The 24,074-nt window shown below is 36.2% G+C and overlaps 1 protein-coding gene across 1 annotated transcript; it reads left to right on the top strand.

Annotated features, from left to right (window-relative positions):
* The first annotated feature begins 4,051 nt into the window (after window positions 1–4,051).
* On the top strand, window positions 4,052–23,358 carry CCT2 (chaperonin containing TCP1 subunit 2). The gene is made up of 16 exons (XM_037847200.1): window positions 4,052–4,180; window positions 4,864–4,938; window positions 5,037–5,102; window positions 5,735–5,846; window positions 6,181–6,257; window positions 6,394–6,506; window positions 7,342–7,544; window positions 8,832–8,932; window positions 9,118–9,245; window positions 11,216–11,319; window positions 16,741–16,860; window positions 17,255–17,383; window positions 17,663–17,766; window positions 18,067–18,166; window positions 19,155–19,296; window positions 23,091–23,358. Exons 1-16 carry the CDS (start codon window positions 4,178–4,180, stop codon window positions 23,119–23,121), a joined length of 1,608 nt encoding a protein of 535 aa, XP_037703128.1. The 5' UTR covers window positions 4,052–4,177; the 3' UTR covers window positions 23,122–23,358.
* The last annotated feature ends 716 nt before the right edge of the window (window positions 23,359–24,074 follow it).

The following is a 24,074-nucleotide window of genomic DNA, read 5'->3' as shown; positions in this document are numbered from 1 at the left end:
GATTTGTCTCCCATAGTTTGCCCAACCCTGGTGTAAACCAACCCCACTTAGAGTATATCTGAAAAGCAGAAAAAATTTAAAATTGAAAATATCTATCAATGATAGCAATTGTCAAAAATCAGGAGCTTGCTAAGTGATTAGCCAATGGAAGAATAGTGGATAGTAGTGGATGACAGAAAATAGTGGATGACGATTTTTTTAAAAAGCACAACTGACTTGAGACAGTCTTGAAGGTCAATTTAGGGAAAATTAGAATACTAAGTCAGTTTGTTTTTAAAAAATTGAAATATTTGGGATTGATTTTGATCTTTACCAAGACATTATGTAAGAGTGTATTAATCATCTCCAGTAGTGGGGGAAAAAACAAACAAAGAGCAAAACCTTCTGAAAATGCACAGAGCAAAGATAAAGTAAACGTCTCCAGAATTCCCAAGACCTTGCCCTTTGGGGCAAAAATTGTTCAGTTAGAAACATTTTAAAATTCAATTAAAGGAAAGTATGTCTTCCTTCTTAATTCTCAATAAGTCATATTTTAAATTAAAACAGCAATAAAGATATTATTTAGGAATATGATGTAAATAACCAAAAAAAAAAAAAAAAAAAAAGCTGAAAAAGTTCCAAGTGGTTGCCTCTGGGGAGAGGAAGTGATGCAGTAGGAGAATTATGCTTTTCATTATTAGTATATGACACTTTACATTTTATGTGTATATGTGTTGCTTTAAAAGAAATTATTAAAAATTTAAGAAAAGGAGAACCTAAGACAGCGGCTAGGTGAGACAGGGCAAAAAAACACCTCCATGAAAAATACTAAATAAAAAACCAGAAAGTGACCCAGAATACCAGTTTCAGCGATGCACCAGCCAGACAAGGTCTGCTAAATCCACAGGGGCCATGCACTTGGTGAAACCAGGGGTCTGCATTCTGAAACGAGTGAGTAAGCCAGCTGAAAGTCCCATGGCCACGCTGTGGTGTGGGAAAACTGTGGGTTGGCGTTTGAAGATGGACTAGTGCTTTTTTAAAAACAAAAAAACAAAACCCAGGAGTGTCTGCAGATACAGGAGTGAGAACCGCGCAGTGAAGCACTGCAGGAGCGGGCTGTAGCCGACGCCTTGGTGTCTGGTGTTGAGGATAGCCTCCTCCACACCTGCTGCAGATTGTCCTGGGGCCAGAGGGACAGAGAGGAGAGCCAAAAGGAAAAAGAAACCATACCCCTTGCAGCCAGCTTCCCGGTGTGCTGGCAACACTCCTGCCTGGGGCCATGCCCACAGCCCAGAGCCACACCAGGAAACCCAGTCTGATGGGGAGTGTATCCCACAGCACCCTGCACACGCCACAATATCGGCCGTGGACAGTGGCCTTGGTGCAACCACAGCTAGTTGTCCCAGAGCTGGTAAGGCAGAGCTGTGCAAAAAGGGGGGGGGGGGTTGAGACGCCCCATTCAGCCATTTTTGCATCAGGCTGGGAGCGCCCCTGCACGGCCTGGCGGCCCGGGGCTTCCCTTGAGGGAAGGCGCGTGCTTGTGATATAGCACAGCTTTCCCTCAGCAGAGGTCCTGGAAGGTCACTGCTATCAAGCAAAGCAAATGCCAAGAGGCCAAAAAGAACAGAAAATCTTAAAGCATTTGCTAAAACCAGACGATATGGAAAACCCAATCCCAAACACCCAAATCAAACGATCGGAGGAGACACAGTACTTGGCACAATTAATCAAAGGACTATAGTCAAAGAATGAGAGCATAGCACAGGATATAAAGGACATGAAGAAGAACATGGCACAGGATATAAAGGACATAAAGAAGACCCTAGAAGAGCATAAAGAAGAAATTGCAAGAATAAATAAAAAAATAGATCTTATGGAAATAAAAGAAACTGTTGGCCAAATTAAAAAGACTCTGGATACTCATAATACAAGATTAGAGGAAGTTGAACAACAACTCAGCATTCTAGAAGACCACAGAACAGAAAATGAAAGAACAAAAGAAAGAATGGAGAAAAAAAATAAAAAAAATAAAAAAAATAAAAATGGATCTCAGGGATATGATACATAAAATAAAATGCCCGAATTTAAGACTCATGGGTGTCCCAGAAGGGGAAGAGAAGGGTAAAGGTCTAGAAAGAGTATTCAAAGAAATTGTTGGGGAAAACTTCCCAAACCTTCTACACAATATAAATACACAAAACATAAATGCCCAGCAAACTCCAAACAGAATAAATTCAAATGAACCCACTCCAAGACATATTCTGAACGGACTGTCAAATACTGAAGAGAAGGAGAAAGTTCTCAAAGCAGCAAGAGAAAAGCAATTAACCAAATGCAAAGGAAACAATATAAGACTAAGTAGTGACTACTCAGCGGCCACCATGGAGGTGAGAAGGCAGTGGCATGACATACTTAAAATTCTGAGAGAGAAAAATTTCTAACCAAGAATACTTTACCCAGCAAAACTCTCCTTCAAAATTGAGGGAGAGCTTAAATTGTTCACAGACAAACAAATGCTGACAGATTTTGCCAATAAAAGACCTGCCCTACTTCAGATACTAAAGGAAGCCCTACTGACAGAGAAACAAAGAAAGGAGAGAGAGATATAGACAATTTTAACAGACATATATAGAACCTTACATCCAAAATCATCAGGACACACATTTTTCTCTAGTGATCACGGATCTTTCTCCAGAATGGACCATATGCTGGGACATAAAACAAGCCTCAATAAACTAAAAAAACAAACAAACAATTGAATATATTCAAAGCACATTCTCTGACCACAATGGAATACAAATAGAAGTCAATAATTTTTTATTTGTAACTCCACTATTAATTTCCTACAGGATATAAAATACATAAACTCTAATGACAAATCAGTGGTTTTGACTCAATGTAAAATATGTAATATTTGACAAGAACTATATAAAGGCGGGGGAATAGAGGAGTATAGGAACATAGTTTATGGGTCCTATTGAAGTTAAGTTGGTATCAAAGAAAACCAAGATTGTTATGGATTTAAGAGGTTAAATTTAAGCCCCACAGTAAACACAAAAGAAATTATCAGAGAATATAACCATAGCGATGAAAAGTAGTGTATGGGTTATGAGAAGTGGGGGAAGGGGCAATGGGAAGTTAAGAAATGAGTGTAGGGTTGCTGTTTGAGGTGAAGGGAAATTTCTAGTAATGGAAGGTGGGAAGGTGATAGCACTACAACATTCTAAATGTGATTAATCCAACTAATGGAATGCTAGGGAGGGGGTGGAATGGGAAGATTTAGGCTTTATATATGTTTCCACAATTGGAAAAAAAAAAAAAGGCAGTCTAAACAGTTGACAGTTGAATGCCAAAGATGATCCTGGATGGGATCTGAGGATGGAGGACAGGAGGCTCAAAGGGACACAGTTGGGACATAAGGAAAAAAAAAAGGAAATATAGAATGTAAGCTTTGTGTCAATGTTGAATTTCTTGAACTTCTTAGCTGCGCTTAATGGGATTGCATAAAAGAATGTTCTTGTTCATGGGAATTGTGTATGTGAATTATAGTGTTTGTTCAAGGATGTTTGCAGGTTGCTCTCATATGTTCAGAAGACAGAGCAATAGATAATGGATGATAGGGAGGGATGGAAAGAAAGAAATGGCGGTGTGACAACACGTTAAAGTTGATGGATGGGGTATGGGGGAGGGGGGTCAGGGTATGCTGTGTATGCAATTTGTATTGTTTTTTGCAACTGTTCCTGTAACTTTGAATTTATTTCAAAATAAAATTAAAAAAAAACTTTAAGAAAAGAAAACCTGAAAGTGTGAGCAAGAACCCCGTTGCTATAGCAACACCCCACGGCGCGGCGCCACTTCGTTTCTCAGAAGCTCTAATCCAAATCAGCCCGGGTCCACCCAACGTGTCAGACTCCTCCCCTTCCGGGTCTGATTTGGTGCTGCTGCAGACGGAGAACCATGGGCCGAGGCCCCGCCCCCACTGGTGTGGTGAGCTCCGTTTCTGTATCGCGGGGCTCCACACAAAACGTCACGCCCTTCCTTCCTCCGCGGGAGGCGACGCCGAAGCTGAGTGGAACTTGGAGCTCCGCCCCGCCCCCCCCGGTAGAGCGTGTGGCGTCACTTCCGGCTCCTTCTCCCCTCGCGGTCGTCCGGTGCGGGCTGTAAAGGCATTAGCGGGTGTGCCAAACTCCTCGGAACCATGGTGAGCCTGATCCCCCGGCTGCTGCTCCACGGTGTACCGAGGCGGGCTACCACTCCGTTGCCCGCTTTGTCTTCCCAGTGCCGCGGTCTCCCTCTGCCTTTCTCTTGGGGCCGCTGCACATGGCGTGGCCCGCGGCGTGGGGCCTGCGCAGTGCCCGCTGATGGGAGGCCACCGTGTCGGGCAGGGAGAAGGGTGGGCCTCAAGGGCCAGCGCCTCATTTCGCGGCCTCCCCACTTCCAGAACCCGGCGGCTCCGGCTTCACCCGGAGCGAAGAAATTTCTAGTACTCCGAGCTGGCCCTGCCCTCTCAATTGGGGCGGATCCAGGAGCGGTTCGAGAGTTGAAGATGGAGGTCGTGGCCGCGTTCTCCCACCTGCCTGACGATTCTCCCGCGAGTGGGCTACAGACCGCGACTTCCTTACCCTTAGTTTAAAATTACTTTTAGTCTTGCGGTACTTAACAGGCAATCTCTTTGGAGTATGATTTATATTTGACAGAGCTTTTGTGCTCCTCCACCTTAAATAAATGTTGTGATGACGTAGAGCTTCATTTGTTTAAAAAAGTACACTGTGCTGTAAATTTCCGCTTAGATATCTACTAGTAAGTCTAGTGGAAGAACTCTGAAAATATTGTGTTAAAGAGTATTGATTTTCAAATTATAGGTTCCTTGGTTTTCCTTTTTAGGCATCTCTTTCTCTTGCACCTGTTAACATCTTTAAGGCTGGAGCTGATGAAGAGAGAGCAGAGACAGCTCGTCTGGTAAGCTTGGTTCTCTTCCTTCTTTTAAGGATAAAATTGTACTTTTCCTCTAAGACTGTATAGGTTACTGATTCTGACAATCTCTGACTTTCTTTCAGTCGTCTTTCATTGGTGCCATCGCCATTGGAGACTTGGTAAAGAGTACCTTGGGACCCAAGGGAATGGTAAGGAAAATGGATTTTTTGTAAACTTTAATACTGTTTTAGAGTTACTAGAAATACAGTTAATAACAAATACTTTTAAAATGCTTTTTAATCTTTAAAACTTAGAATTATATAAGCAAGACAAAAATGTTCTCACTAAAAATCAAAACATAAGGCTGAAGTCCCAGTCAGTCACCATCCCAAAACTTAGTACCCTCCCCAGGGCAGTTTGCCTCCCTTATAAATCTTTCAGTTATCTTTCTGTTTACTTATGTAGATCTGTGTCTGTATGTGTGTTCTTTTTCTGTAGTGCACATTAATTTGTGTTAGCGAAAGTAGATACCACCTCTTTAACTGTCAAATAGCAATTTGATTATTTTATAGTTGTACTATGACTGTATTGATGGACACTTAGTTTGTTCCTGTTATTTCAGTGTTATAGTGCTGAAACACACTTTGATCATGTCTTCCTGTGCTTTTTAGTGTTTCTAGGATTAGAATGTGGGGTATATGTACGGGAAAAATTTGGTTGGATACATAAAATTAGATATCCAGAGTGTTTACACAACAGCAGTGTATGAGAGTACTAAGCCACCCACACTTTCCTCAAGATTTACTTATATCGTAACTTGAATCAAATATATTCCCTTTAGGACAAAATTCTTTTAAGCAGTGGACGAGATGCTTCTCTTATGGTAACCAATGATGGTGCAACTATTCTAAAAAACATCGGTGTTGACAACCCAGCTGCTAAAGTTTTAGTTGGTGAGTCTGAAGATGATACTGTTTTTTTCATTAACATTTTGAGATATTTATTTTCTAATAGGCTGTGTTAAATAATTGTCCATTTAATAAATTCAGTTAATTGCCCATCACTTTTTAATTGATTGTTATTACTAAAACACAAGCTTCTGGAATACAATGTAATTATGGATGGTTTAAAACTATTATATTTCAGACCTTAAAGTTCCAAAGACTGTCAGGTGAGGAATCTTAGATAAGTGAGATTTAGATTGGTAGTGGGTGTGTTTACAGAATTAAACAATAGAGAAATAATGTAAAAAGCAGGATCAGATATGACTTAATAAATTTTTTTTAGATATGTCAAGAGTTCAAGATGATGAAGTTGGTGATGGCACTACATCTGTTACTGTTTTAGCAGCAGAATTATTAAGGGTAAGAAAATGGCTGAGCAAATTTAACCTCGTTTTATTAATTGATTTTTGTCACTGATTTTGAATATCTGCAGTAATCAAATCTTTACTTTGTACATCTTTACAATTGACGAGTGCTTTCCACTGTTTATCAATAGGAAGCAGAAACTTTAATTGCCAAAAAGATTCATCCACAGACCATCATTGCTGGTTGGAGAGAAGCTACAAAGGCAGCAAGAGAGGCTCTTTTGAGTTCTGCAGTTGATCATGGGTTGGTATACCAAAATACTGCTATTCTACTATTTTAAAAATTTCGTATTCTTTTATAACATGCTCAATGCAGGAAATCTAGGAAGCATAGAAAGGTATACAGAAGCAGATCCTACTGTCCTCCTCCATTTGAAAAAACCCACATCATCCTCCAGTGATAGCCACCGGAGTTTGGATTTCTAGTCTTTTTGCTTATATAATCAAAACAAAAATTCAAACAAAAAACAAATAGCATATTGTATAGAGAGTTTTTTTCCTCTTTAACCTTGTTAATAACAAGCACATTTCTGGATGTCAGATATTCTTGGCAACATTAGAGTCATGCATTTGATTTTTATGACTGTGGTATAACTTACTCAACCTATTTGTAGTTGGAGGTTTTTTGGTTGTTGCCAATTTTCAGCTTTTTAGTAATGTATGGCAGATCTGTTACCAAATAAATATATAATTGCTGGGTCTGAAGGTGTATGTGTGTTTTTAGGCATTTTTATATATCTTACCAAATAAACTTCTAGAAATGTATTAACTTCACTCTCTCATTAGCTGTATAACAATGCCTGTTTCCCTGTGTTCTTGACAACATGCATTCTATGTTCTTGTGTTTCTTTTTATTTTTTTGGTAAACTGCCAGTGTGATGGGGAAAATGGTGTCCTTTAATTTGTATTTCTTGATTACTGGTGAGATTGAATTCTTTTCTGCGATATTAGAGCACTTAATTGTTTGGAGTGAATTGATCTATTTGACATAAGAATATGTGGATTAATTTTGAAAAATAGGGTTGAAATCTTCAGAGAACCATTTTAAGAACAGGTATGTTTTTTTTTTTTTTTTAAAGCTCTGATGAAGTTAAATTCCGTCAAGATTTAATGAACATTGCGGGAACAACATTATCTTCAAAACTTCTTACCCATCACAAAGACCACTTTACTAAGTTAGCTGTAGAAGCTGTTCTCCGACTGAAAGGATCTGGTAATCTGGAGGCAATTCATGTCATCAAGAAGCTAGGAGGAAGTCTGGTAGATTCCTATTTAGATGAAGGTGTGTATCTGTATACATATATGTATACACAGATATATATATATTTCAGATCTAGGAACACTTGCTTTGATTTGTATGCTGAGGGCTAAAAACTGTGCTAATACTGTTTTTAGCTCATCACTACCAGTGATACTATACAAAGCCAATAAACTTGTTAAGGACGCAAATCATATTGCAACCTTTTTTTTTTTTTTTCCATTTTAACCCATTTTTATATTGTGTTTATGGAGTATGAATTTTTCAAAGATTTTAATACTGTCTTCTCAAAATGGCCTATAGAAAGTGTAACATTCTCTTTATAAAGAAGGGAAGAAAGGAGTAAATTATGCAGTTTATGCTTAAACAGTGATTGGAGGCCCAGTTTTGCTGCATGTCATATGTCTGTCTTTAATTATGCAGATATTCTTTGTTGAATTTATGTCAGGGCTAAGTATCATTTCTAATAAGGGCTGTTGGTGGGGGAAGAACATTAATACAAGGATAGTAGCACTAACTGCTACTATGTTTGAATGTCTGCTCTCTGCTAGACTTGTTGAAGGAATATTGCTTGAAATCTTAGATTAGGTTGAGCTGAGTAGAACTGAAAACCAAAAATAACAGTGGCTTAATAAAAGTAAAAGTTACTTCACTTATCTGAAATAACTCTGGAAAGGTAGACAGTACTGACTTCGTTTGATAGTTCCAAATCAGCAGGGTACTAGGCTTATAACTTGCATCTCTACCACTAATAACATTTCCATTTTACAGATTAATATCTGAGGTATAGTTTGTCTAAGGATACTTAGCCAGTAGATGGGCAAGGCTAGGACCAGGTTTGTCTGACTCCGTTGTCCATGGCTTTCCCATTTTACCATCAGGCTCTGTTCTTTAAAAAGCTCAGTGGCCTATATTAATACCTTGTGCACCAGAATCTTCACAGCTTGTTTTCTTTTGTGATGTTGACTTTAAGCTAATGAAAGCAGGCTTAACTTAATATTTTTATGTTGCAACCCATACACCTGTGTGTGATATGTATTTGAAACAGAAGTTTTAGAATACTATGTTAACTCTTACTACTTGTGCTTCACCCTGCTGTTTTCTATTTCATATGTATTATACATATCCCACCAAATTGGTTTTATGATCACTGCTCTAGTGGAATGCTTTATAGATTTTAGGAGCTTGGTAAATTGGACTTACATACATCCTTTGGAAGATTAATTTGATAAAGCTGATAGCTTTTTAAGATTTACTAATGCAGCCTTGAAGTATTTAATACCATTAGAATGATTCTTACATTTATTGTAGGCTTTCTGTTGGATAAAAAAATTGGAGTAAATCAACCAAAGCGAATTGAAAATGCTAAAATTCTTATTGCAAATACTGGAATGGATACAGACAAAATAAAGGTGCGTAACTGTATCTCCTGAAATTCAAATTGCTGGCTGTCATATACTCACAAAGCTTGAAAATCAGTTGCACTGAAAAGCTTGGAGTACATGTACTTTTTAATGTACATAAAAAAGTTGAAATATGCTATGAGACTGTGAGGGTAATGAAAGTGATGTTATTTTTATGCTTTCTTCTGTCTTAGATATTTGGTTCACGTGTAAGAGTTGATTCTACAGCAAAGGTTGCAGAAATAGAGCATGCAGAAAAGGAAAAAATGAAGGAGAAAGTTGAACGTATTCTTAAGCATGGAATAAATTGCTTTATTAACAGGTCTGTCTGCTAATGCTGACAATATTTGTAATAGTCTGTAAGAAAGGAATTTCTATCTGTGAGGACTAATGGAAATCCTTACACTGAATTTGATATTTAGGAACTTTTTTTTTCAAATATAAATAGTTTCACAGCAAGGCATTTGGATTCCAGTAATTTCAGTATTTTTTTTAATGCACTTTTCCCTTCTGTTAATAACAGCTTTTTGATTGGCATTATGCATTTGGAGTAGAGATTTAATTCATACCAGGTGACAGGAGTTGGAATTAACAAAAAGCTAAGTGTGTAGAAGTAAGACAAGAATGAAGAGATGACACATATTAAGAGTTTTGGGGCTTATCTATAATTTGTTTTTTAATTCATTTTATTGAGACATATTCACATACCACGCAGTCATACAAAACAAATCGTACATTTGATTGTTCACAGTACCATTACATAGTTGTACATTCATTACCAAAATCAATGCCCGACACCCTCATTAGCACACACACAAAAATAACCAGAATAATAATTAAAGTGAAAAGAGCAACTAAAGTAAACAAGAACACTGGGCGCCCTTGTCTGTTTGTTTCCTTCCCCCACCTTTCCACTCATCCATCCACAAACTAGACAAATGGGAGTGTGATCCCTATGGCCCCCCCAATCCCACTGTCCCCTCTCATAAGCCACATTTTTATACAATTGTCTTCAGGATTCATGGGTTCTGGGTTGTAGTTTGATAGTTTCAGGTATCCACCACCAGCTACCCCAGTTCATTAGAACCTAAAAAGGGTTGTCTATATTGTGCATAAGAGTGCCCACCAGAGTGACCTCTCGGCTCCTTTTGGAATCTCTCTGCCACGGAAGCTTATTTCATTTCCTTTCACATCCCCTTTTTGGTCAAGAAGGTGTGTTCCATCCCACGATGCCAGGTCTACATTCCTCCCTGGGAGTCATATTCCACGTTGCCAGGGAGATTCACTCCCCTGGGTGTCTGATCCCATGTAAAGGGGAGGGCAGTGATTTCACCTTAATTTTTTATGAAAAAATATGTACTTAATTTTCAGCATCTGAGGCATTTGCGGATTGTTTTGAATGGTGAAAACACTAGGGGAACAGCACTTTGAGTGTAGTGGGGAAATCAAAAAAGAGTAATAGTGCTTGAGGAAAAATAATTGTTTTAGGCCAAATGTTTATGGGCTTCTTTAAAGTAAGTTTGTAAACTTTGATGTGACCTGTGAATCTGATAATACATACTTTTTAAGTTAGAAATTTTTAGAAAAAGTGCTTTTTACTCTTATTGTAAACATAACATCTGCTCATTTTGGACAATAGAAAAGTATAAAGAAGGAACAGACTCTGAGGTCTTATCTATCAGAAATTCTTTCTTTATCATGTTGACCTTTGTGTGTGTGTGTGTGCGTGTGTGTGTGTAGTGCTTCAGTTTCAGTTTTTTACTTTATTGTTCTTCTATAACTTGCATTTTCACTTAACAGTACAAATTTTTACTTAAAATTACAGAGTTTCCATAACTTAATCAGTATATTATGATTTACATAAACACACTCCTAGTGCAAATTTAGGTCATTGGCAGGTTTTGTTACATACAAAAATTCTGACAAGTATCTTCGTTCGGTATTTGAATATTAAATTAATTTTTTTGCTTTAGAACCCTAGGAGTAGACATTAAAGCACATGAACTTTGATAAGGTTTTTGGTGCATTACTGCTAACTTGCTTTTCTAGAATTGTGAGACCAATTTATACTATCAATAGCAATATTTTTTAAAAATCTGTTTTCAGTGCTAGCATGGATGCACTAGTATTATGATTTATTATAATTATATTGGTAAGAAATTGTTATCTTGTTCTAATTTGTGTTTTTGATATCTAGTGAGGTAAAAATGTTTCCATTTTTTTTAGTCTAATGTATTTTGTCTTGTGAATTGTCAGTTTTGGACATAATGCTTTTATGTGTTTTATATACAGGCAATTAATTTATAATTACCCGGAACAGCTCTTTGGTGCTGCTGGTGTCATGGCTATTGAGCATGCAGATTTTGCAGGTGTGGAACGCCTCGCTCTTGTCACAGGTATGGATATTTGTAACAAACATAATCATTCCTCGATTTATTGAGTGCTATTATGTGTAACCCATTGTTGAGAATTCAAAGAAATCCCTTCAAGAAGTTTAAGATGCTATAAACTGTTACTGTTCTGAAATCTGACAGACTTTTTGGGTCAAAACCTTTAGTTTAATTAAATTTTTTTTTTTTTTTTTTTTTAATTAGAGAAGTTGTGAGTTTATAAAACAATTAGATGTAAGATATAGGATTCCTATACACTGCCCCACCACCAACACCTTTCATTGGTGTGGAACGTTTGTTACAATTGATGATAGCATTCGTAAAAAATTTTTTTTTTCCTGGTGTCAAAAATTTTTAATGATATAGGAAATGCACACAGAGTATTAATGTTAAGTTATTTTTAAAAAGGCAAAACCATCATAGTAAAAACTGATTTAGAAAGCGATCATCAATGAATGCTACATGTGAAGGCAGGGCTTCATAAGGAACTGGATATTTATTCTGAAGGTAACTCCCCACAGATTAATTACAAAAGGAAAAAATAGTAACTACACTGGAGAAACTGGATAATACCTTAACCAAGTGATAAAAATTAACATCACTACTAAGGAGCAAATTAATATCATGTACTTCTAAAAGTGTCACTCTTAAAAGGACAATAGCCACTTTTTTAGTATTCCAGGCAAAAATATACAATTTACTTTCATAAGATTCAGAAAAAAAATAGTATGCATATAGATTTATCAATTTAACATTTTCCGCATTTGCTTCCTATCTCCCAAAGGGAGAATAGAATGTTATTTGTGTATTATACATAATGTTTATAATATTCATATTCCATTGAGAGAAAGAACAATAAAACAAATGTGGCGAAATGTTAAAAGTGAATTTGCATTAGAGATACATGGAGCTCTTTGTACTGGTTTCACAACTTTTCTAATTATGAATTTTTTCAAAATAAGCTAAAAAAAAAAACTGAATGCAGTTTGGGTAGTAGTTACACAGGTAGGTGTTGTGATAACTCATGTAATTTTCAATAAAAGTTTATTTTAAAAAAATGAAGGCAAGATATGAAACTATTTTCAATACTTGCCCAAGTCTGCAAGACTGCAGATAGTCAAAACAGATTATATGAATGCCAAAAATTACTGTGACTTACTAAAAAGTAAACCCATACTCACACTTTTTTTTCCGTATTTCTCTAGGACAGCATACAACACAGCTTTAAATTTTCAAGGAGAAAATTACCCTCAGGGATGATTATACAATATAATTATCTTCATTATTTCAAGACAATTTATTCTACCTGTATAATATTTAATTTACAACAGAAGCCTAGTAATGAAAGGAAGGAAATTTGAGATTTTCAGAATCTCAGTTTTTTTGTGTGTGGTGACATATATGTAACAGAAAATTTGCCATCATTAAGCATACAATTTGGTAGAATTAAATACTTGCACAACATTGTACTACCATCAGCACCATCCATTACCAAACTTTTTTGTCATATAAAACAGAAACCAGTAAACAGTAATGCCCTATTCTACCTCCCACCAGATCCTGGTTAACTCTTATTTTTTTGTCTCTATGAAGTGGCTTATTCTAGATGTTTCATAAAAGGGAATCATACAAAATTTGTTCCCTGTCTCTGGTTTATTTCACTTAGCATGTTTTCAAGGTTCATCCGTGTTGTAGCATGTATCAGAACTTCATTTCTTTTATGGCTGAATAGTATTCCATTGTGTGTATGTATCACATTTTGTTTATCCAGTAATCTGTTGATGGACATTGGGTTTACACCTTTTGGCTTTTGTTAACAATGCTGCTATGAATATTGGTGTACAAGTAGCTATTTGAGTCCCTGTTTGCAGTTCTTTTTAGTACATACCTAGAACTAGAATTGCCAGGTCATATGGTAATTCTGTGTTTTAGCTTTTTGAGGAATGGCCAAACTGTTTCCCATAGCAACTGCACCATTTTATATTCCCAGCAACCGTGCATGAGGGTTCCAGTTTCTCCACATTGTTACCAACACTTGACTTTCCATTTAATAATAGCCAATCTAGTGGATATGATCAGCATTTTTTCACATATTAAGCATCCTTTATAAATATTCCAGAATATTCACATTGTTACAAATATTAGTGACCTGTTAACAAGTATGGGGAATCAATTGACTCCCTCCATTTATGGCAATAAGCAATCCATCTTATGTGGGTGGGGTACTTGCACTTTTGTCCCTTGGGAAAAAACACCATTCGATACAGGTCACGTGGGAACTGAGGGATGGTCCCTGTTTGAAATTCTTTGGTCCTTTCATTCTTTTTTCACTTCTCTCAACTGCTCTGTCCTCCATCCACCATCCACAGTCTCCGATCTTTATCATCATCATCTCTTCCTTTCTCTTCCAGTGCCCATCTTTCCAGTTTGTCTTGCTGCCTGTTGTCCATAGGTTTACATTAGCTGTGTTTTTGCCCTGTGCCACCCTATTCTTACATCTTGTATTAGTGTCATACTTTGTCATAACCCATAAAAGAGCATTCTTACACTTTTACTATAATAGAGTTGTGCAGTGTCTGTAATAGGGTTCACTGTGTATAGTCCCATGTTTTATCTTTTGATTTTTACTCTAGTAACATAATGGCTTAAAATTTTCCCTTTTAACCATATTCACCTATATAATTCATTGCTGTTATTTACACTAACAGTATTGTGCTATTCCCATATCCGTTTCTAAATCTAATCAACTCAAACAGAAATTATGTTACAAATCCCAAATTATATGCCAAATTTGCCATAAGTGTAGATTTAAAACACTGTCTTAAAGATACTGGATCTTTTCTCACAAACTCACAGGACCACTATTTTAAACATATAATCTAACAGACTAAAACTTAAAAAAGGAAATCTTAAATCTTGAGTAGTATAATGGTTTGTGTCCAGCGTGGGAGTACAGTAACAATAGCAACCTTTAAGTGCCAGAGAGTGGGTCACGTATTACAGCATTGCTTTTATTAACTTTAACTTACAGTCTGAAGATTTATAGTGAAAAGACAGTATACTCTAATATCCTTCAAAAGTGATACCAGTGATATAATCCCAGTTGTGTTGAGTGGAAGTTATATTTATACATGGCATGTACCTACCTCAAAATGACATAGAATACAACTTGTTTGCTTTTTGTTCTGGTAATGGTTTTTAGGGAAACCTCCCAGTTACTGTTCTGGTTTGCTAATGCTGCTGGAGTGCAAAAACACCAGAAATGGACTGCCTTTAATAAGGGGGTTTATTTGGTTACAAAGTTACAGTCTTAAGGCCATAAAGCGTCCATCAACAAAGGGTACCTTTACTGGAGAAAAGCCATTGGCAACCAGAAAACCCCTTTTAGCTGGGAAAGTACGTGGCTGGCGTCTGCTTGCTTCCAGGTTGCATTTCAAAATGGCGTTCTCCAAAATGTTTGCATCAGCTTCCAATGGCCATCTTCAAAATGTCGGTCTCAGCTACAGCTAGCTGTGAGCTCCTTCTGTCTGAGCTTTTATGGAGCTCCAGTGAACCAGTCAAGGCCCACACTGAATGGGCAGGGCCATGCCTCCATGGAAATTATCCAATCAGAATTATCACCTACAGTTGGGTGGTTCACATCTCCATGGACACAACTTAATCCAAAGGTTCCAACTTAACACTAATATGTCTGCCCCTACAAGAATACATTAAAGAATATGGCTTTTTCTGGGGGACATAATATACACAAACCAGCCCATTTGCCTTGAAGAACTTAAGCTCTATCCTCCTATCTTTAGGTCCTTGAAAATGAATGAATAGATTGGAAGGTTGGTTGGAATCTGGAAATGAGAATTAAGGAGACCTGCCATTTAAGATGTAAAGGCTTTAGGACTGTTCATTTTGGAACTGTCACGAATATTAGGTGAAATAAAAGCATACTCAAATTTGGAGAATAGAATTCATTTCATCTCAGAATAATTTCTTAAGTTATTTTTAATAATTTGAGGAGCATAGTCTTCCTCTGACATAAGGAAGCATTTTCCTTTAATTACTCTGTAGCTGTTTATCTGCTTTCATTCAAGTCCGTTAAAACCGTTGAATACTTGATGCTTGAATTGACGCACACACAAAACGTGTGGTGCTCATGTTTATGAAATTCACTCTTTAATGCAAAAATAAAAAAGATAAATGTGAATGATATCACATATTTGGAATAAATTGATACCTGTCATATAGGACTTCATACGTGGACTTGCCATAAATTGGTAAGTAAAACGAATTTTTTTCACTAAGCATCCCCACTATATGGCTGTGAACTGAGGCAATTGGTGCATCCATCTTCAGGATCTCAGTTGTTGAGGTGTATGAAATTGGATCTTACAGATGTCAAGAAATGTTTTGTAAGCAAACATAGAAGAATTGAAAGCCAAATATGCATCTAAACATCTTAGGAATTTGCTAACCAAAAGTAAAAAGAACTTCAGCTATACAAATTAAGAATAGAAATTAGTAGAATTTGGAATACCAGTAGTGCTTTTTACAAATGTAAAGTGAAAAAGATAATAGAGCATTGATTATTCAGTACATTTATTTGTAAGGAGTAAGAAACTGGTTGGTTGGTAATAGATGAAACCTACATAATTAAAAGAGACTAATCAGTTAAGAAAATAAATTTTAAAATAGATATCAAACTCTTGCTTAATTAAGAACCAGGAAAGGAAATAGCTGACCCTTTCAATTTGTAGCATGGAAGGTAGAGGGAAAATAGGAATGGATGAGACATAAGGAGTAAAATAAATTTACGTTTTTTGATCATAAGTTTGCTCTGGAAAATTCTTAGTGTATGTGTTCCCCTTTTCTAGGTTTCAAAGGAAATTTTCTGACATGTCCGTTACTGTGAAATATGTAGATATTAGGTGCTCATTATTTTAAGCAATTCCTAAAGTGTACTGTTTTTAACATAATTGGACTAGGACTAGTGAAATATTTTCATGTTTTGTGCCCAAAAGTTATATCATAGAGCCCAGTTTTTCTTCTATACTGGATTCAAAAGAGAATCTGAATTCAGATTCAGACTTAAAGGTAAATGTTAATGTCTCAGTTTAACTTGTGAGAGGTGGTATTGCACAGTGTTTTGAGTATAGATCTGAAGCTAAACTACTTGGGTTTGAATCCCAGTTTCACCGTATTTGTACCTTGGGTGACTAACTAAACCTCTCTTTTGTTTCAGTGTTGTCATTTGTAAAATGGAATAATAAAATTTCTCTCACAGAGTTGTTGTCAAATTAGTCAATCTGAAGTGCTTACATGTAGTAAGGAATCAGTTTTTAAAATGTTAAGTATTGTTATGTATTTACTACTGCTTTTTGGAAGATGAATTTTAAACCTGCCATGCATCTAATTATTGTATATTTATGTTGATAGGTGGTGAAATTGCCTCTACCTTTGATCACCCAGAGCTAGTAAAGCTTGGAAGTTGCAAGCTTATTGAGGAAGTCATGATTGGAGAAGACAAACTCATTCACTTTTCTGGGGTAGCCCTTGGTGAGCAATTGTGTAGCTCCTAGTTAAGGTGTCTAAATCCTTGCTAGGATCTGTTGAATTGAAGTGAAAGAAAGTATATTAGAATATGATATTCTGGAAGTCTTAACTCTTGAGAAGCATGATGTATTTTATTTCAGTCTTTTTTAGGTCAGCCTAAATCGTATTTACCTTGCCTTTGTGAACAGTGCATGGTCACCATATATTTTTCTTGATAACTTACAACCATTATTACAAATCTGGATTGTTAGCAAAGAGAATGTATAAAGTGGAGCATATGTCACTTTTCAAAACCAAATAATAACAATAACAAACACCTACCTAAGTAACGTCTACCTTTTTATGTTTTATAAATAGATGTTCACTGTGCCATAAGAATATTATTTTTTAACTTTAGGTGAGGCTTGCACTATTGTCCTGCGTGGTGCCACTCAGCAAATTTTAGATGAAGCAGAAAGATCTTTGCATGATGCTCTTTGTGTTCTTGCCCAAACTGTAAAGGATTCTAGAACAGTGTATGGAGGAGGTAAGCATTTGAAACAATTCAATACATTTTATTTCTCTTCTTAAAGTACAGTAGGAGTCATACTGTGTTTTTGTTTTTGTTTTAGATTTTTAAATGTAATTTTTTTTAACATTTTTTTATTCATAATGGTTTTAAAGGTCCTTATAGAAACTTTATTTGTATTGCCTTTGCATTTAATTTTTAATTTTGAAATACTTGACAAATCTCACAGGAAGTCAGTAAATCATTGCCTTGGAGGCAATTAAACATAATAGTTTTTTATTGGAATTTTAATCTTAGGCTGTTCTGAGATGCTGATGGCTCATGCTGTTACAAAGCTTGCCAGTAGAACACCAGGCAAAGAAGCTGTTGCAATGGAATCTTACGCCAAGGCACTGAGAATGGTAAGTTAATGTAAACTAGAGATCTGAGTTTAAATTTTTGGGTATTTAGGGTTTTAAAAACTGAATACATTTTTTCTATCATGGACAGAAAAGGTTTACTTTTAACTTTAAAAAAATGAAATGTTTCATAAACACTTTTAAACTTGATTCTGGAGTTTATTCTCTTCATTAGTGGTAATTAAAAGGAAGCACATTTTATGTTGTTTCAAAATGTAGAATTTTTAAAAGCTAGCCTCCTCCTTAGGAGTAAACCAACTTATAATGGAATAACAATAGTTAATATTGGTCTTCATTTCATAGTTGCCAACCATCATAGCTGACAATGCAGGTTACGACAGCGCAGATTTGGTGGCACAGCTTCGAGCTGCCCACAGTGAAGGAAAAATAACTGCTGGACTGGGTGAGAAATCAGTTGTTTACTTGGCTATTAAAAGTAACTTTACCAAGGTGTTGTTTTTGTTTTGTTTTTTTTAGTTTTGTGGGGTTTGTTTTTTTTTTGTTTGTTTGTTTGAGCATAGAGTTCTCATAACAAGTGTATAAAAGACTCCTCTGGCCCTTGCCTTCAGAACCATCACGTATTCTGGGAAAAGCTGTTTAACTTCATTTTGTTCTCAATACTGTCAAAAATTTGTTCTTCTTTAAGGGAGTTAAAACTAGTTTGAGGATTTGTTACTAGTTTGGTATATAATGGCTATAGGTCACAGATAAATAAACTATATTCTGAAGTAAGTATAAACTCTGTCTACTATATTTCTTATGAAACAATTAGTGTTAACTCCTAATCTCACAGTAAATTCATTCTGACATTCTTGAGGGTAAATAAAAGTGGCAAAGGAGGCAGATTTAATTGACATAGACGAACTTTGCAACAGTCTAGGACATTGTAGGAAGGTCTTAGAGGGTAGTTAATTCTATCACTAGATAAGAGGGAGCTAATTAATAATGTGTCAGACATAAGTAGGATTCTTATATGAGAAGAAAAGTTGGGTAGATAGATGACTTCTAAATTTGCTTCCAGTTCTTAAGATGCCATGATAGTGATGGACAAATTTTCTGCAGTAATCTTACATATATGCATACATTGATGTTAGATATACATTGGTAGAAAATTAAGTAATAATGTGATGTGTTCTGTATAATTTTCATTATTTGACACTATTGCCTTCTCTTGATACAGGTGATCAGTAAGTGACTTTTTAATTTTTTAAAATGCTTTCTTTGAGTTTTATAGGCTTGTGAGAATGCTTTACATTGAGTAGTTAGGTGTTGTAATCTTATTTTTTATGACAGTTTGAGGATTAATTTTATTTGTTATAAGGCATTAGAGATGTTTTGATAATTTTGTTCTTTAAAATGGAATTTATTTAGTAAATACTTTATACTTTCAGATATGAAGGAGGGTACCATTGGAGATATGGCTGTTCTGGGTATAACAGAAAGTTTCCAAGTCAAACGACAAGTTCTTTTGAGTGCAGCTGAAGCAGCAGAGGTGATTCTACGTGTGGATAACATTATCAAAGCAGCACCGAGGTACTATAGCACTTTTTAAAACATTTCTTAGAAAATAATTATCATCAAGGAAACAAAAATAGGCAACTGCCTTTTATTTGATAATTGTCTCTGATAAAGAGCAGAGCCGTTTTGGTGTAGATAAAAGAATTATTAAAAATTTTGAGTTAAAATATATAATTAAAACTTTTAGATTTAAGCCAGAAAAGCTGGGAGGGAGGAGGGAGCTGCAAGGGCTAGCCCTTGGGATTGAAAGGAGCCAGACTTAGAAAGGTCAAGAACTAAACAGGTTGTGGGCTGGGGAGTCTAATAGTAAAAACTGATGTCTTTTTACCAGTATTAATTGACTCCTGTCATTTTCCATCCTGGATACATTTTTCCACATAGACATTCTTAAGTACATACTATGCAGGCATCTTTACATGTTTCTATTCCATCAACTTTTCCATGATGACAGATTCTTTACACAAAAATTTTGTGACCATAAAATCTTAGCTTTGGTGATTAAGATAATTCTTAATTGCTGTTATTAAGTTAACAGAAGCATTCATTTTACCTATTATTATTGGGTCAGGAAGATGGGAGACAGGGTGGTGGCTTGGACCCAGGGTGGTGGTGATGAAAAGAGGTGATTGTAACTATATTTTGAAAGTATTGTTAGGATTTGATTGTGGATTGAATAGAGGATATGAAAAAAAAAGGAAATAAAGAATAATTCAAGATATTTGTCTTGAGAAGCAAGAGTTTCTCTTAAGATGGGAGGAAGATACTTGGGAGGAAATATTGGAGTTTGCATTTTAGACATTTGAAAGAAACATCTGTTGAGTACTGACAGTTGGACAGTTGATTCTGTAGTCAAGAGGAGAAGCTAGAGCCATAGTTAAAAATGTAGGCATTGTCAACCCATATATGGTATTTAAAGCCAAGAGACTGACTGGGTCCCTAAGAGTGAATGTAATTGAAGAAGGGAATATTTAAGTATTGAGCATGGGGGGACTCCAATAATAAAGTTTAGAAAGACTTGGAACAACCAGCAAAGTAGGCTTAAGGAATGTACAAATATGGATAATTGAGTGATGGGTACCTGAGGGGTCATAATATAATCTCTGTTTTATATGTATGTTTGAAGTTTTCCCTAATACAAAATTGAAAAAAAAAAGGGATGCCACTGAGGTAGGAGGGAAACCGAGGACGTGTGTGTCCTGGAAGCTGAATAAAATATTTAAAGGGAGAACTCTCAAAATGATGTGAATAGATCAAGTAAGATAAGGACCTTAAAAATTGGATTCAGCAACCTAGGGACCATTGGTAATTACAGGCAGTTTTAGTGGAGTAGGGGGGGCAAAAGTCTGATTGAAGTAGGTTTAATAGAGACTGAGAAGAGAGGAATTGGAAAAAGTGCTTACAGACAGCTCTTTTAAAGAGTTCGTGGAGAGTGGAAGCGCAGAAGTGGGGTGTAGTTAGTGGGCGCGTGAGTCTTAGCATGAATGCTAAATGGCAGTGATTTAGTAAGAGAGAGTGTTCGGTTTGTTAATGCTGCCTTTTTGCAAAACACCAGAAATGGATTGGCTTTTATAAAAGGGGGTTTATTTGGTTACACAGTTAAGTCTTAAGGCCGTAAAGTGTCCAAGGTAAGTCTCAACAATCAGGTACCTACACTGGAGGATAGTCGATGGTGTCCAGGAAACCTCTGTTAGCTGGGAAGGCATGTGGCTGGCGTCTGCTCCAGAGTTCTGGTTTCAAAATGGCTTTCTCCCAGGACATTTCACTCCAGGCTGCAGCTCCTCAAAAATGTCACTCTCAGTTGCTCTTGGGGATTTTGTCCTCTCTTAGCTTCTCAGGAGCAAAAGTCTGCTTTCAAAGGCTGTCTCCAAAATGTGTCTGTAACCTGCAGCCTCTCTCTCAGCTACTGTGCGTTTTTCTAAGTGTCCCTCTTGGCTGTAGCAGGTTCACTCCTGTCTGAGCTTATATAGTGCTCTAGTAAACTAATCAAGGCCCACGCCTAATGGGCAGGGCTACACCTCCATGGAAATTATCTAATCTGAGTTACCACCTACATTTGGGTGGGTTGCATCTCCATGGAAGCATTCAAATGATTACAATCTAATCAACACTAATATATCTGCCCACACAAGATTGCATCAAAGATAATGGCATTTTGGGGGACATAATACATTCAAACTGGCACAGAGTGGGAGTAATTGATGTAGAAGAAGGGAGCAGTCTCCTAAGTAGCTGAGAGGGAAGAAAGGGGGAATTTAGAGTGCAAGTGGAGGCATAGGGCAAGTTCATCCATAGTAACAGGAAGGAAGTAAGAATATTATTGGGAAATAACACCTTCTTAAGAGAACTGAGTTATAAAGAATTTCTTTGTACAAAATGCTGTAGCACTTAATGGCTTTCATCTGTGAATGACTGTTGAAGGAAAAAGTAGAAAATAACTGATTTTTGCATGTGAACAGAAAAGATGAATAATGGTATTCAAATCTAATGTGATGGGGTAGAAAGGGGGCTGTGCTGAAAAATCTAGAGATTCTCTGGAGGGAGGGTAGCATAATGGGGAGTATTCCATATTTTGAAATGAAAAAATTGGTGAGGGAAGAAGTTGACAGGGTTCTTGGAAGCAGTGCTGTCAGAGATGGTAACATGCTATTATGCTTTCTTTTGTCTTTAAGAATGACAGCAAAAGGAAACTGAGCTCTGTTACCTAAAGTTTTCTGACTTGGGAAAAGGCACATAGCCACACCTATCCTCATAAATCTTGGCAGTAATTTCCATGTCCTCAACCATATTTGGAATAATACCTTATCAGGTCTGATAGATTTTATCTCAGATTGTGTCTGTTAAAATATAGTAGAAATTCTGAGAAGTTTGCAGTAAAGAAATATGAATAATTTTGTTTAACCCAGCCTTCCCAATTTTACTGGATTGTGAATGCTTTTTCCCTGTTAACTTCCAGAGGATTTGTCCAGATCAGGGCCATGCAACAGCTGCTTGATAACTTTTTCTGTATTGATGATGGTTAATATCCTTTAGTCTTTAGCAGTTAGAAGATTTATCACTTTCTTTATATGATTTCAGTGTGTTGTACTCTGAGTTTTTTAATACTTTTTCTGCCTCTTGTCTTACTGCTATGTTTTGTGACTAGCAGCAGTGTCTCTCAAGCCCTGACTCCTTGGACAGGTGTTAAGTAAAAAATTTCATTAAGTACACTTACCCCCCTCTCCTCCCAGGAGACTCTGATATGCCCCTTCACTGTACTGCCACCAGAGAATAAAGTATAATATCTAAGATGTGTGAGGGTTAATACTAGTGAACTTCGATGGGTTACCCCATCAATGGCTTACCTATTGGCATTTTTCTCTCCTTTAAAATAGTAATCCAGAGATTTTCATGTAGAGGCTCCAGAGCCTTACCATTTTACAACTTTGGGTTAGGAGTAACTATCCTTGATCAAATTGGTAAAGTTCTCCAACATTTCTATCAGTTGAAAACATGAATTAACTTTTTCTTGAGAATATATCTTTGTTAAGTAGGTTTGTTGTTTGGATGAGAAATTGAGAACTGCTAAATACCTACAGGCTAACTTAGCATTCCACAGATTTTGTAATATCCCCTTTCTAATAAAATAATTATTGATGGGTATTAGTCATGAGGTAGAAACATAAGGGAATTGGTTTATAATGGTTTTAATAAAATTAGTGATCTAGCTGTGTGTTTCTATGTAATATCAAAAAAAAACTTTGGTTAAGATCATACTTTTCATTTTTCACTACTGGCTTTCTACTTAAATGTGTGTTTTGTAATTGTTATAGGAAACGTGTTCCTGATCACCACCCTTGTTAAGCATTCCCATATGTTGCTCTCTGGACCAGTTCATAGCAAAGTTGTTTGAAAGGCTTCAATTTCTTAAAGAAGACAGTGGAATCAAAGTTCCTCTGAGGCTGTGCTATCCTTAAGTTTCTGGACATTTAGCTGACCTTGTATTTTAACATGGGTCTAATTTATTTGCTGTTTCATTTTCCATAAAAGTTGATTTCTTATACTGTGCATTAAAATAAAAGTTTGAACAATTACTCAGTTCTTACCTGGCTTACTGATTTGTACCCTGATTTAACTCTACTTAATGGGAATGAATGATTGATTATTCTTTCAGTATAGAGTTGTTCCAGCTTAATGACCTTATGTATTAATACAATATGCTATCTTACATCTTATATATATATATATTGATTAAGCCCAGATTAAATGTGATAAATATGTAACTTTTGATTTTGTTGCTGAACCATAAGCATACTCAATCATACATAATCTTTACTACCCATTTAATTTTATGTAGAAAAAGTTCCATAACCGTAATGACTCATTTAATGTTGCATAGTCTTAAGTTCTGTCTTTTATATTGGGAAAAATTGGTGGTTTCTATTACTTCAAATTTGAACAAGTCATTTTAAATGTTGCAAGCTGTTCCAAGCACTTCCTGTCCTTTATAGGGCTATATTCTCTTTAAAAAGATGGGTATGTTAAACTTAAGCATTGTTACTTGATTTGGTAGGGTTTTTATATTTTTTGTTTTTGGTGCATGTATTTCAGAGAGAATGAGAATGAGTACAAGTATATACTAAGTTTGGTGGTTTGAAGGAGAATACAGATTTGGAGATTTTCCATGTGTATAAAGCAGAATGCACAATAAAAACAAGAAAGCCCAACAACCCAAATTTTCGATGTCTGCTAGCATAAAGGGGCATTTTGTTGCCAGAAAGGAGCAAAAGGATTTTCAGAAAAACACAGATAAACTT

The sequence above is a fragment of the Choloepus didactylus genome, chromosome 8 (genome assembly GCF_015220235.1).
Source record: "Choloepus didactylus isolate mChoDid1 chromosome 8, mChoDid1.pri, whole genome shotgun sequence".
NCBI lineage: Eukaryota > Metazoa > Chordata > Mammalia > Pilosa > Megalonychidae > Choloepus > Choloepus didactylus.
This window is presented reverse-complemented; position numbering and strand designations above follow the sequence as displayed.

Coding starts and splice junctions, on each gene's coding strand:
- CCT2 (XM_037847200.1), top strand. Junction 5,847..6,180: donor AGCTGCTAAAGTTTTAGTTG/GTGAGTCTGAAG, acceptor AATTTTTTTTAG/ATATGTCAAGAGTTCAAGAT. Junction 8,933..9,117: donor TGGATACAGACAAAATAAAG/GTGCGTAACTGT, acceptor CTTCTGTCTTAG/ATATTTGGTTCACGTGTAAG.